Source organism: Echiichthys vipera (genome assembly GCF_963691815.1).
Source record: "Echiichthys vipera genome assembly, chromosome: 9".
Taxonomy (NCBI): Eukaryota; Metazoa; Chordata; class Actinopteri; order Perciformes; family Trachinidae; genus Echiichthys; species Echiichthys vipera.
Window position 1 is genome coordinate 18627850 of NC_139834.1, and position 14738 is coordinate 18642587.

At 39.9% G+C, this 14738-nt stretch overlaps 2 protein-coding genes across 2 annotated transcripts; one reads left to right on the forward strand and one right to left on the reverse strand.

Moving 5' to 3' along the window:
- Positions 1-747: 747 nt before the first annotated feature.
- On the reverse strand, positions 748-1741 carry cfap276 (cilia and flagella associated protein 276; the record flags this gene model as incomplete). The annotated part of the gene is made up of 4 exons (XM_083919912.1): positions 748-850; positions 969-1084; positions 1169-1300; positions 1667-1741. The coding sequence occupies 4 exons, from the start codon at positions 1739-1741 to the stop codon at positions 748-750; spliced, it is 426 nt and encodes a 141-aa protein (XP_083776038.1).
- A 1079-nt stretch (positions 1742-2820) lies between these two features.
- elapor1 (endosome-lysosome associated apoptosis and autophagy regulator 1) lies at positions 2821-14349 on the forward strand (the record flags this gene model as incomplete). The annotated part of the gene is made up of 22 exons (XM_083919913.1): positions 2821-2910; positions 4536-4656; positions 5382-5562; positions 5661-5808; positions 5905-5985; positions 6109-6214; positions 6321-6470; positions 6682-6770; positions 6963-7140; positions 7587-7715; positions 8160-8250; positions 8553-8658; positions 8762-8899; positions 9545-9805; positions 10611-10787; positions 10875-11025; positions 11298-11391; positions 11577-11678; positions 11862-11988; positions 12805-12983; positions 13341-13506; positions 13591-14349. The coding sequence occupies 22 exons, from the start codon at positions 2821-2823 to the stop codon at positions 13675-13677; spliced, it is 2952 nt and encodes a 983-aa protein (XP_083776039.1). The 3' UTR covers positions 13678-14349.
- Between the last annotated feature and the right edge of the window lie 389 nt (positions 14350-14738).

A 14738-nucleotide genomic window follows, 5' to 3' on the forward strand; every position in this document is an offset into this window, starting at 1 on the left:
CAGTCTATTTAGATTACCGGCATTCACAAATATCTGATACCTGGTGTTATTAGCTTGAATACAAAATACATATAAACAGAAGTTGCGTGCAAATTAAATTCATGTTATTTTTTATCAAACAAAATGGGCACGTGTGTCATTGTGCTTAAATGTGTATAAAATCTGGGTGCAATCTACACAGGAGTGAAATCTACAAACAGCTGTGCTATTGCACATTAAAATCCAAATCATGCAGAAATAAACCTTACTTTCCATTACATATCCACAGTGTTCATGCTTTTAATCCACTGAAGTTTCCTTCAGGGTTTTTTGAGAGTTTTGTGGTTAGTGATCCTGAAAGAATCGTTTGAATCACATTTGAGTATTAAGTACTCTATGTATGGCATTTGGACAAACACAAGCAGTACACAAATGCACTGAAAGTATTCTTTTATTTTCAGAGCCGTCATGCTGGTAGCAGTGAGAGGAGGCAGTATCGGAAGCATCATGTTGACTAGAAGCTGCTATCGTTCTCTCCCGTGTAGCTGTTGTTTGAAAATGCCTGTGGAGGAGAAAAAAAGCATCGTATTGGTATTTGGGACACACCTTGCTCTGCAAAAGCCAGACTCTCCCTAGAGTCCATGGGTTTGGTTGGAGTCAGATTCCATTTTTTAATCAGAAGTTTGGGGTTTCTTTATGTAAGTTTATCCACATATACACCTGCTGCAATGATTGAGGATCATAATATAATTGAACTTTACCTGGGCTTCACTTAATGCTGTGAATGGAGCACCTTTGTGGATCGACCCACATTATGATGTCTTTCTCTTGTTCCTTTTCCAGCATGTCCTGCTTTAAGTTCCCCTGCTTCCTGTAAATTGAGATTTAAAATAATAAATTATAGCAGTTGAATTAGACTCCTGAAATAACACTGCCGACAGAGTAAAGTTGTGCTGCCAGGCCACAAACTTAAATTCACAAACACCTACCTGTGGTCCACAGAGACGGTCTCCTTCTGGTATGAAATCTGGTTCTTCTTCCAGGAGAAGTCCTTGTGGTGATCGTAGACAGACTTTAGTTGAAAGTCGAGGCTGTCGTTTGGAGCCTGAGGTTAACACATGAGCGGTGTGTTTAAAGTACTTCACTTGAAATATTTTTCTGTTTTTTATAAGTGAAGATCACAGTCATGCTCCCTGGAGGTTACCTGCTGCTCATAATGCATAACACTTCGTCGGGTGCTGGCCCAAGTGGCGGTTTCATGAAGGCGACTCCAGGGTTCCTCTGTTTGGGCGATGTGAGTTGGTTTATTATATGTTTTTGTCTGTGCAAGGAGAAAGGAGAAACGGTATTACATTACTAATATCCAGTATTAAAGAGGTAAAGTTAGGTATGTGGAGTGGTGAAAGAAATACTTTTAAATTTAAAAAAAAAAAAAGTGATGTAGTAAAAGTCCTGCATTTAAAATGCTACTTAAGTAAAAGTACAAAAGTATTAGCATCAAAATACTTAATGTACAAAAAGTACTCGTATGCAGAATGGCTCATTTCAGAATATTATATTATCAGTTTGTAATTGGAATATAATATAATAGAATATAAAAACGTGCTTTAACGTTATGGCCCCTTCAGGGACGTTTGAGTTAGCATTTAGCTCATGTGTTTGACGTGAACAGCCTGTGTGGAGTTACCTGCTGCGGCCCGACGCCGTTCAGAGTGAGCTCGTTTTCACACTTTATCGGGGGGAAAGGGTCCCGGCCGGACATCTTTAACCACAACACGGAGCTCGGCACACCGAAACGTGTAATATGTCCGCAATTGTGTTGTTGTTGATGCCGTTGTTAGCTTCTATATCAAACTAACGTTAATGAGGAGCCACTAGAATGTTTACCACTTATAACTTGGTTTCTAGGCAACCACACACTTCCGGTGAGCCTTTCAAAAGAAAACTTGCTGGTGAATGTTTCCCTCCTGTGTTATGGGGTCGAGATTAAAGCAGAACTGTTTACACATAATTTTATCAACTGATGTCTTTTTTTTTCAAATAACGTCGAAATTGCTTCATTGTAATAAAAATGAAATTAAATAAATTATTAAAAACACAACCCACCACAAAATGTAATTGTTCTTGACTCACTCCTACAGTAAGCGTCCAAATAATGCTACCATAAGACAGGTAAGGTCATAAACTAAGAAACAAGTCTGACATTAATTCCTGTTACCCTCAAATTTAACTTACATCGTTTATCAGCAATTTAAACATCCAGGAAATGATCAAAATCAAAGTTATTACTCGTTAGATTTGGATGGAGAGATATTTGTTTGTGTGTTTTAAAGTAATTCTATTATTTGTAAGTACTATTTTGTGTTATCTATAACATTTTGGAAGCGATTTCCATGATCAATAACAGTGCATGTATTACGTACATGGTCAATTTGTCCTCAGAACAATTTCAAACATTTCCAAATTTTTGAATTGTAAAATAGATCGTCATAATTATGATTAAATCATTAAAATGATCAAATTGACAAAAAGGAACACGAATGCCAATTTTGTGTCAATTTTAGGTTTTCCCAGTTGTCCCATAAAATTATGAAAAGTCATTAAATATGAAGCAAAAAATGATGTCAACAATGTTTTTAGAGATCTTAAACATTGAATGGGGTCAAATTGACCCATGGATAACATATGGGTTAAAAGATAAGTCAGAGTAATATAAGAACACGCACCTTAGCCAATCACCTGCCAGTATTTGTCCACGTTCAGAGTGAGGCCGCACCTCCAGCACCTGAGGGTGCAGGTCAACCCCCTGCTCCATCACTTCAGCACTGACAGGAGGCGACGATGCAGCGAGGCCCCATACACCTGCACCACCTTTTATTGTGGTTGCTTTGTGCACACACCACTACTGCGGAGTTGCCAATGTGCAAAGAGGTGAGGAGATTCATACTGTCTTGTTATTATAAACCATTTCTTTATTATGAATAACAACCGATTCAAAGCTAAAATGACTCACATGTCAGTTGTTCCTATCATGACAATTTAATAAGCACATTTGTGTTTCATCAGGTAACTTTCTTATGGATGAGCAGTAGGTGGAAATCCAGCAAAATACGCCAGGTTTCTGAAAATGTTTCAAGATAGTTGACTCTTAAACAGCTTCACCCAGTTAGTGCAACCTGTTCAAATGCTATGTTTGGCTTTAGCCTTTCAAATGAAATACAAATAAAGAAAAGTGTACATTTTCTAATTTGAATTAACACAATCCCACAGTATTTGAAATAGTAAAACACACTTGCCTCCTTCACATATTGTGAGTGGGAAATGAACATATGTTTTGCTAGAAAGTGTTTGAATTACATTAGTCACTTGACATCCGCTTGCTTCAGTTTTGCTATGGTTCTTGTTTTACTAGAACGTCCATATGTTACATCCTCTGCCTTGCTCTCCTCGCCGTTCTGTTTTCAATTTGCATAACAACAGGACAGTTTTGATAATACTCAAAACATTTCTTTTACTATCAGCATACTTTTAACTGTAGTGTGTGGAAGATATGAGAGCTGTAAGGGAAAAGTTAGCACAAGTCACCTTGTAATTTGAACCTATTGGGCTTATATGAGGATTTGGGGGAAGGAGGTGGGTTGGTTTCCATGCCAATTCACTGACCATGAGTCACAGCGGTCATCATGTCCCGTTGCCTCGGTATCCTCATGTTTGTTTAAAGGTGACGATTAGTCGAGACTCTAGAGCCCATCCCCAGACGGATGCATTTTTACATCAGATTCTCCCACCCAAACACATGTTCATCTGATACCCCAACCACAGCAAATGTAGCAGCTCTAATCGAAAACAGAGACCCAGAGGAGTCCTGCGGCTGCTGCTGCTGCTCTGTTAACTATTAATCCCACAAGGCTGTGTGTGTGGGCTTGGATTAGTCTGACTTTCCTTAAAACATTACAGCCTGCTGTTGACCACACTGTTTCCGCTCAGTACTCAAGACTTGTTTTAGAAGGTGTCACATGACAAAAGATAAAATTAAGTCATTACGGGTGGGACGGTGTTTGTCAGTCACCTACTGTCTGTGTCTCCAAAAGGCGTCAAAGCACGACAGACAATTACCGCAGAAGCTCTGCACCTGAGCTCCTTCTGTCTCCAAAGTCCTGCTACAACACTGAAAATTACATGTTTACATAAGGATTGGTCAAATCAGCATCTCTCCCCCTCAGCTCAGTAAATAAACCCTGAAGGGAGTTTTTTTAGTGCAGAGTTACAGCACATCCTTGAAGAGTGAGATTAAAACAACAGTTGAGACGGCTGCCTGGGCAAATATTAGCTGTGACTTTTATTTGGAAAAGAGGCTTGCCTGGTTTTGGAAAAGAAATTCCAGAAGTATAAAACAATCTGGTGACTTATTTTAAGAGCAGCTCCATTTGCTGCTCACATGCATGCTGACTCACACCTTTATGTATCTATAAAAACCTATTTGATGCAGTGCGTAGGTTGTGCATATAGTGCAGTCTTATCCTGTGTGAACTAACACCTGTGTTTTGTCCCTGCAGTCAGATTATCACTTTGAGTACACGGAGTGTGACGTACTCGGGTCACGATGGAGAGTGGCGGTTCCGAACAAAGCTGACACATGCACAGGCCTCCCAGATCCAGTCAAAGGCACTCAGTGCAGTAAGTGTGCTGCTTTTATACCTCATTTTATGCACACCCTCAATCTGTACCATAGCTTTAAAGGTTCCATATGCTCATTTTCATGGTTCCTAATTAGATTTGGGGTTTCTACTAGAACAAGTAAACATCCTTTCCTGTTCAAGAAAGACATTATTATTCTCATACTGTCTCTCTTAATATACCCGTATTCAGCCTCTGTCTGAAATGCTCCATTTTAGCACCTGTCGTTTTAAGCCCCCCTCCCGAAAAAGCCCAGTCTGCCTGAATACTTGAATATATTTCTCATCTTTTCCCTGATGAATAAATCGCTTAATTTGTTGCTTTTTACAAAAAAAGTCTCAGAGGATCTGAAAAGTTGCAAAATCTAGTGAGACAACGCTGCTCTGTACCACCACTGCAGTCCGGGAGTTCTACCTATATATATAGTATATTTGTGACATCACAACCGCACAGAAATCCTGACGACTCTTTTAAAGGCACAGTTTCTGAATACGGCTGTGATCATTTCTCTGTTGATTCTGATACTTTCATGGCATTTATATAGCACCTCGACCTGCTTTATTGTAAAGAAAAAAGACATGTAAATCTCACTTTTTACAATGGGGCCTTTAATGTGTAAAATCAAATTGTTACCACACTTTATCCTTTATTTGTTTCTTGCCATGTTTTCCACATCTCAATGATACTTTTGCAATGAGGCCTCTTTATTTCTTTTCCTCTTATAGCCTTCTCCTGTAGTGAAGGGGAGTACCTTGACATGCAGTCGCAGGAGTGCCAGAAGTGCGCTGCAGGCACCTACTCTCTGGGCACCGGTGTGGCCTTTGATGAGTGGGACAGCCTGCCGTCTGGTTTTGTCACCCTTGGAGTGACCACAAACAGCTGGGGTGCCCACACAGACTGCTCCAAGTTAGTATTTGCCTCACTTGTGTTGTATTGTTTTTTTCTCAGTGTTTCCTAATTTCAACAAGCTCATCAAACAGTTTCTTCTGCTGATGTTTTTCCAGCTCAACCTGGACACCAAAGGGTGATTACGTAACCTCAAACACAGACGAGTGCACTGCAACGCTGTCCTATGCTGTGAGCCTGAAGAAACCTGGAACTGTGTCCTTTGAATATTTCTATCCTGACGACAGCATTTACTTTGAGTTCTATGTAAGTGTTTCAAAATGACTGCTGATGTTGACAAAGATGAGTGTTTCTAGGGGGGATATTTGATCATCTCTGGCTCATTCCTCGTTTCTCCTGTAGGTTCAGAACGACCAGTGTCAATCTACAGACTCTGCGAGACGGTGGATGAAGATCTCGGAGCGCGACTTTAGCAAATACACGGTTTGTCTGAGTGTAGCTGTAGATCTTTATTGCATCTGCTGCCATCTGGTTGTTATTTTCTGGAGCTTTCAGGTTTTTCTCTTCCTTCTCTTCCTGTCTCATGTTCACATTACCTCTGTGTAGGTTTCGCTGAACAGAGGCAACAATGTGCTGTACTGGAGAACCACTGCGTACATGCTGCAGGGCAGTGCAGTCAAACCTGTGCTGTTAAGAAACATTGCTATCTCAGGTAGATTTCCCCCTCTAGTGTGTTGAATGCAACATTCTTAAGCAAGTGTTCACTCCTCAACTTTTTCCTGTTAATGATTACAAGTTAACTGATGGTTTTCCTGCAGGGGTGGCCTACACATCAGAGTGTTTCCATTGTAAACCTGGCACACACAGTGCAAAAGCAGGATCTGCCCGCTGTGCCCCCTGCCCAGCTGAAACCTACTCTAACAAGGGTGCCACAGTTTGCCATCAGTGTGAACAAGACAAATATGCAGGTATGCATGTTTGCATTTCTAAAACTCTGTCAACAAACACAAGTCATATTGTTAACCGCCATACTCTTTAACCGTAGATATGTCTGATCATATAACCATTCCAAATTTGCATGTTGTGAGGTTTGTCTTATTGCTGTATCTTAACGTAAGATGTGTGTTTTCCCTTGTCCCCGCCCGCCCCTTCCCCCTGCCTCCGTTTCTATTTCTCCAGAGGCTGGTTCAGGGAGCTGCAAAGCGAGACCTGCATGTACAAACAGTGACTACTTCTACACTCACACTCCCTGTGACTCTGAGGGAAAGGTAATGTAGAAAATGACATGCACGTTCAGTAGCGGTGAACACAACAGAGAGATTTCACTTTGAAAACAGTGCATCCATCTGGTGTAACTATTAGGTTTCTTTAAATATGCAAACTCTGTGCTGATTGTGTGCGCCGCAGAGCCTCTGGTGGCTTCTTTCATGTGTTCATGTCTGGCTTACTGTGTGTCTCAGACTCAGCTCATGTACAAGTGGATCGAGCCGAAGATTTGCAATGAAACTGTTGACGGAGCTGTGAAGCTGCCCGCATCAGGGGAGAAGCAAACCTGTCCTCCATGTAACCCGGGTTTCTTTGTCACTAACTCTTCCACCTGTGAACCCTGCGACAAAGGTTTCTACTCAAACGGAACAGGTGCAGAATCAGTGCAAACACTCCTTATACTCTTCTTTTCTAATATATGTTTATTCTGCACAATATTTGTTGTTTGTATAGCTGGAGTTTCGTAACAAAAATAATTCCCCCCCGGGGATTATTAAAGTATTTCTGATTCTGTTTCTGATTCTGACATGTATGTCAGACTGAAGGCCTCATTTTGTACTGTCATACATGTGTACTTACCAAAGATGTTCATCATGACACTAAATATCAGTTCATATGGCTCATTTACAACCTTTTTGCTAAAAAGTGTCCCATAGTTGCAAAAATGTTGCTGTAGAAATTTGATTAGACAGCTTGACTTCAGAGTGATGAGAGAAAGTCAAAAAGCTTATAAAGTTGTCCAAAAGGTTTTGTTCTCAGATGTTTCCTCTTTTATTTCATGTTCCCTGCCATGATAATAACACATCATTCACTCACAGCCTGTGCCAAGTGCCCTGTTGGCACAGAGCCAGTGGTGGGTCTGGAGTACAAATGGTGGAACACGATGCCGACCAACATGGAGAGCTCCATCTTCCGTCGAGAGTTCGGCGACTCCGACCACAGCACAGGTGAGGAGCTTATTATTAGACAACAGTGTAGAGGGAGAGGGCAGAGGGGTACCAGAACTACTAAAACATCCAGAGGTTTAAGGACCAATAGCACAACTGAACATCCAAAAAGCAACCACTGGAGCAGAGGACAAACGGAGATAGAGAGTAAAATACATGATTTATCTCATAAAATAACCATCAAAACAGCCTCAGTGTATGCAAAAAATAATCTTAAAGTGCAAAGTTTCAAAATATTTGTAGTATTTTCAAGCTCAAAATTTAAGTTAAGACTTTTCTTATTACAGGCATTACTTATTGTGCTAACTAATGCTCTGGTCCTTATTTACAGTACATTAGAGGAGTTATTTTAGAGCTGGCAGATGGTCACCTTAATTTTTGTCCCCCTTGCTGAAAAAACAGCATCTTTAGTTACTGTTTTTAAAATGTTATTTGTCATGACAGCATGGCAGGTGGCTGGAGAATATGTCTACACCGCCCCTGGGGATCAGGACACAGACTACCTGATGCTCACGCTCAATGTCCCTGGATACAGGTGAAGTCAAATGAGGAATGAAACATCTCTCTCTCTCTCTCTCTCTCTCTCTCTCTCTCTCTCTCTCTCTCTCTCTCTCTCTCTCTCTCTCTCTCTCTCTCTCTCTCTCTCTCTCTCTCTCTCTCTCTCTCTCTCTCTCTCTCTCTCTCTCTCTCTCTCTCTCTCTCTCTCTCTCTCTCTCTCTCTCTCTCTCTCTCTCTCTGTCTATATATATATATATATATATATATATATACCGTATATTTACACACATATTTTATCCCAGATGTAAACACTGAGTGAAATGTCACCTGTTTCCACAGGCTGCCTCAGTCCTTGGCCAAAGACAGTGAAAGGAGTGAACTTTCTCGCATCACCTTCGTTTTTGAGACCAAATGCACAGCTGACTGCAAATTCTACTTCCTGGCGGTGAGAGGAACGGTTCCAACATATTAAAAAAGTTCAAGCTTGACATCAGTACGAGTAAATATATATATATGTATATATATGAGACGAGTGTACTGCTCTGCAGGGTTATAACCAGTGGAACAATGATGTGGTGGAGCAGTGGAAAGGCAGCAACAGTAAACAGTCGTACTCCTACCTGATCCAGAGCAACAGCACCGCCAGCTTCACCTGGACATTTCGACGAACAGAGGAACTTGGCGCAGTGAGAAACAATCACACATCCCCATTATCACTATTCATCTATGACAGCTTCACTTCATCAGGCTTCAAAACCTTTTTTTAAAGAAATCAGTAGAAAAACGTAGTTTGCTCTCATTCAGTACTCTTCACCTTACAGATTTAGATTTCTTAGTACTGAACTTTGTGTCTATATAGGTATATTTTATGCATACAATATACTGTATATTTCTATACTACTATGGAATTTCTGTTTTTAAAGTTTACCTAGTGATAATCCGACAGTGTAAAAACAGGTAAGAGGAAGCCTGACACATCCATTGGAGTAGCAAGAGGGCAAGAAGCGAAACACCAAATTTAGCAATAAATACTGTGCATTAATTTACAAACTATGGCTGTAAATGTTTGAAATCAACACTAGAATTCATCTTATGTTTGCTTTTGCTGATTTGTGGAGTGTTTTTGCACTGACAGTGAGTTTGTGCTCAGTTATTGCACTAAACACTAGAGAGCAGTCTGGAGCTTTGAAAAATCAGAATGACCTTTACACATTTAACTACATGAGAACATGAGTAGAAACATGAGAAAGAAAATGTCCTTTAAGCAGAACAGACCACTACATTATGTGTACTCAGCTGGATGACACTTTCTGTTTCTCTTCCTTCTGGAGCGGAAATACAGTGCTGACGCTGCAAAGATCTTCTCCATCCACATCACCAATGTGATTGGAGGGGTGGCCTCTCAGTGTCGCCGCTGTGCCCTGAGCTCCGCTGAGGCCGGCTCCGGCTGTGTTCCCTGCCCGCCGGGACACTACATGGTCAATGGGACAGGAGTGTGTAAGAGCTGTCCGCCGAACACCTTCATCAGGGCCGATCAGCCTGTCGGAGTGGCCGCTTGTGTTCAGTGTGGACCAAACACGCAGAGAAACAAGGTACTGGGAACAGTAATCTGTTACTGAATAAATAGATGCAGGGCTGTTTAGGACACAGACTCCGTGGGTTTCTTTCTGGGATATGGGGGGCTTTAACAGGCTGAGAGGAGTTTATTCTCTGCAAACACAAATCACACCCTGTGGAGGGTTTTAAAGGCTGATTTTCATATTTTCTTACACTCTGTCTCTCTATGTTTAACAGTGTTTAGTTATATAACAAACAGATCAAATAAATAGCCGCAGGATTTCAAAAACATCACTTTGGGAATAAATATGAGTAGAAATTATAATTGGAGAGTTAAATGAATACAGAAAATGTTAAAACAATTATTCAAGGTTTTACAAACTTTTGGGAGAATCCATGACTTCAGCATTTCTAAAACCCTGGCTATGGCCCTAAGTGTATCCAAATCTGTATAAAACTCAAAATGTTCATGTCTTACTGTTTCCTCTTCTACCCAAAAGTGAGTCATTCTCATGTTGACACTATTTTCTTTGTATTGTTTCATTCATATATTAATGCTGGTCTGCTAATTGTCTGCTATTTACCTCTTACTTGCATTATTTTATAATTTTTCCCACATACATATCAGTCCCATGTATCATGTAGCCTTCACACATCTTATTCTAAAACACAAACAGAGAAGACACCTTCTACTGTCACAGTCGACACAATAAGGTGTTTACATGCCTCCATATTCCAGCCGATATCGGATTTCCCAGTTGTCTTATTTGGTTTCTCACAGCCGGTAAATGAGATTATTCCACCCACTGTAAATAGAATACGTATTTCTCCAACCTTCAGGCCCACACAGCTTGTCTCAGTGACTGTGCGTTGGAAGTGCAGACGAGGGGAGGCGCGCTGCTGCACTATGACTTCTCTCCTCTGTCCAACGTCACTGGCTTCCATAGCAGCCCCCGCTTCACCAGCAAAGGCCTGAGATATTTCCAACGCTTTAATTTGGGTCTGTGTGGGAAAGAGGTGAGAAGCTGTGATCCTGAACTTCTTTTTTTTTGGTGTAAAATTAAGTTTGACATTTCTTTTAAACCTGCTGTGTTTCTCTTACAGGACAGAGCACCAGCTACCTGTGTGGACAATGTGACAGAGAGCGGAAAAGAGGTCAAAGGTTACGTCTGTCAGTCCACTGTGGTTCCCACTGATATCAGGAGTCAGAGCGTGGTGTCCACCCAGCCTTTCATCATTGGTGACTCACTCATCGGTAAAGACTGAATGCTGCAACCATGTATTGCTGTAAAGGAGAGGAGATTTTTACAACACCCAGTGCAGTCATTTGCAGAGAAGTGTGTTTAAAAAGGTCCGGATATTAATTATGTAGGAGCGTATCTAAATTAGATTAAATTAATTAATTAAATTCCACTCTAGGTTTTTGCCCGATACATACTCTGCTTTGAAGGGTTGCTAGCAAAAAATGTTTGAATGTGTACATGTCATATATTAGATAAATGTGCTACATTTCCTCTTATTCTGAAGGTGTGACTACTGAAACAACCCTGAGCAGCATCTCATCTCCAAAATGGCTGTTCCCTTCTGCCTCTGGCCTTCCAGATGTCATTTACTACTACAAGTAACCACCACTTTTCATTTATTTAGTTTCATTCCTCCAGTGTGATGCTTTATATTATATATTTGAATAGGAAATATGATTCGATGCTGGAAGTTTTTTATCATTTGTTAAGTTATAAAATGCTATACATCATCAAAAGCAGTAAAATGTGTCACAAAATGAAAGTTAAAACCTTTACGTTTCAGGTCCAGTGAGACGACTCACGCTTGTAAAGAAGGCAGGTCAGCTGCCGTCAGACTGAGATGCAATCCCACAGTGACTGCTAACGACGACATCACGCTGCCACGGTATCAAAGCTCAACTTTTGACAAGAGTTGTCCGGACAACATTAGATTTTACACACATGCTGTATAATAACAGCTATCTTTGCCACTAACATGTCACATACATACTGAGCTCTGAGAATTTGAGGTGAAGTTTTTCATCACGTAAACTGTAATCATCTTTCCTATCTGTATTTTCCTCCACAGTAACTGTTCAGAGGGGACGTGTGATGGTTGTACTTTCCACTTTCTGTGGCAGAGCCAGCATGCATGTCCACTTTGCACCAAAAACCACTACAGAGAGATTGTCAGCGCTTGCATCCAGGGAATACAGGTAGTGCTGCACAGGCACGGACATATTCACAAAAATGTTACCTCCTCAACCAACAAGCGCGTCACAGGTCGATCACAAACTTGTTGTATGCAGAGAAATACAACTATTCAAATGTATATGATAATTTAGTCCAGAGAGTGGCGTCTTGCGTTTCACTTAAGTAGTTGTGACACAGGCACAGTGAAGATTACATATATGTTACATGTTTTATGTAACTGTTATGACGACTAAATTATAATTTATTTAAAGGAATAGTGATTAACATTTAAATTTATATGCTTATTCACTTTTACACTTTGAGATGAGAAGATTGCAGTCTCATGTCTATAAATAAAATGTATTCAAATTTTCCGGTTCCGGTGCTGCTCGAAGTCGCAGCCTGTTGCAGCAGCTCTTACTCATTGAGAGCCTTTTCCCCCTTTTTACTGCTTAATTTAACTGTTAATTTGTTTTTATACTTTGGACATAGTCTATTATTGTATTTAGTTTTGTTGCATCTGTTATTGATGCTTTGTTATTTGCACTATCCTCTTTTGCTGCTTGAACAATTTACCAACTGTGGGACTAATAAAGGATTATATTATCTTATCTTAAATATAAGGCTGCAGCTAGCAGCCACATAGCGTAGCGTAGCTTAGCTTAGAATCAAGACTGGAAACAGGGAAACAGCTAGCCTGCCTCTGTCCAATGATGATAATATCATCTATCAGCACCTCATTATTCCTGTAAGGTAAACACTGAAAACATTAGGATTCAAGTAGTGAAGTTATATGTGACTGAAGCAGATCAACCCGTCTGTCTGTGTTTGTGTTTCAGAAAACCACCTATGTGTGGCAGCAGCCATTGCAGTGTTACGGAGGAGAGTCACTGCCAACACAAAAAGTCAGTGCTTGTGTGACTCTGGATTTCTGGCTCAAATTTGGCGTTTCTACAGGAACAGTCGCTGCTGTGCTGCTCATCAGTATCAGCTGCTATTTCTGGAAGAAGACACGCAAGTGAGCCTGCTAGCTTCACATTTCCTTTGGTGTTTGTTGAAGCGCTGTAATGTCATACTAGTAAATAAAATGAAAGCACCAACACCTAAGAATGAGAACTCCAAAGAACAAAGATGTTGACAATGATGGTATTTTCATTTTCAGAATCAGAAACACTTTAATTTTCCCAGGGGGGAATTATTTTCATTACAAAACTCCAGATATACAAACAACAAATATTAAACAGACAACATATATTAGAAAAACAGAATATAAATATATATAAGTATATTTATATAACTAGAGAGAGAGTGTATGTATATATTAAATTTACAGGAATGAATATTTACAGTAGTTCCTGTCGTTGTCTGTCTGCAGGTTGCAGTATAAGTACTCCAAGCTGATGATGACCTCTGGGGGTAAAGAGTGTGAGCTGCCCACTGCGGACAGCTGTGCAATAATGGAGGGCGAGGACGCAGAGGACGACATCATGGACCTCACCAAGAAATCCTTCTTCACCAAAATGAAGTCCTTCTCACGAGAGGTCAGTGACCCCTTCATTCACACGCTTTTGGCTACGTATAAGGCAAATTCCTCATGCTTTATGGTATTATTAATGTGTTTTCAGAGGACATCTGATGGATTTGACTCCGTTCCACTTAAGTCATCATCGTCACGCCATCTGAGAGAGGAGGAAGACTCTGATGATGATTAATTCATAGAATTCATGAACAGATCCTTCGACCAAAGTGCAGAGGAGCTTTAGATAAACAGCCCCAACAAACTGAGTCACAGTGACGGGCTGTTGAATACATTTTATTTATTACAAAAGACATAGGCCGTCTGCAGGAGTTTCAAAATAATAAAGAGCAACCATTTTATTTAGTTTGATGCTCTTGTTAAAATCATATTGCAAAGTAATGTTAGGTTTGGAAACCTAATATTACTTTTCAATATAAATAGAAATTCTCCATATTGGGGATATTCTGTCTTTTTTTCAAAGCACAATGGTGTATTTCAAAATTATATAAGAACCGAACTGTGGATAAAGTTACAAGTGATGTAGATGTGCGAGACTGTGTGTATTTAACATTACTGTGAGTGTGTATTTCATTTTTTTCCTATTTTCTTCTGAGATTTTTTTATTAGGCAATATTTAACCAGCATAAAGTTCAGTCTTATTCTGTAATTGGGCAATAAGAATCATATTTGCTGCAGCTTTTGATACATTTCTGCTTTATCCTTATAAAGGTATGATATAATCTTGCTATTTTGTAGAAAATACATTTTATAACATCAACGACAAATGTGCATCTCTAGAATTTACAAATAACCTCTAATGCTGCCTTCAGGTGCTCTTTGTAAAGTCATAATGCCAAGCATGAAAATCACCACCTATTACGTGTTTAATGTAATACTTTAATGTTACTACTTTGGATGTTTATATGTGTTTTCATGTGCCTTTGATTAAACATAACTCTATACAAAAAGTATTGTGTGTGGTTGGTTAAGACAAATACAAACTGTGAATTTTAACTCACAACCTTAATGTGATGGATGTTTAAACATTTAACCAAAGATTGCTGAGTCATGATACCAAAGTTAAACAAGGTAAAACAGAAACACATGATAATAAAAAATAGTTTATCTTTTCTGCAATTTTCCATCAGAGAATTAAAGGAACTTTTCCACAACCCGTTTCCTAAATATCACCATTATAAGCAGTGGTGGAACGTAACTGAGAACATTTACTCAAGTACTGCACTGAATCACTTT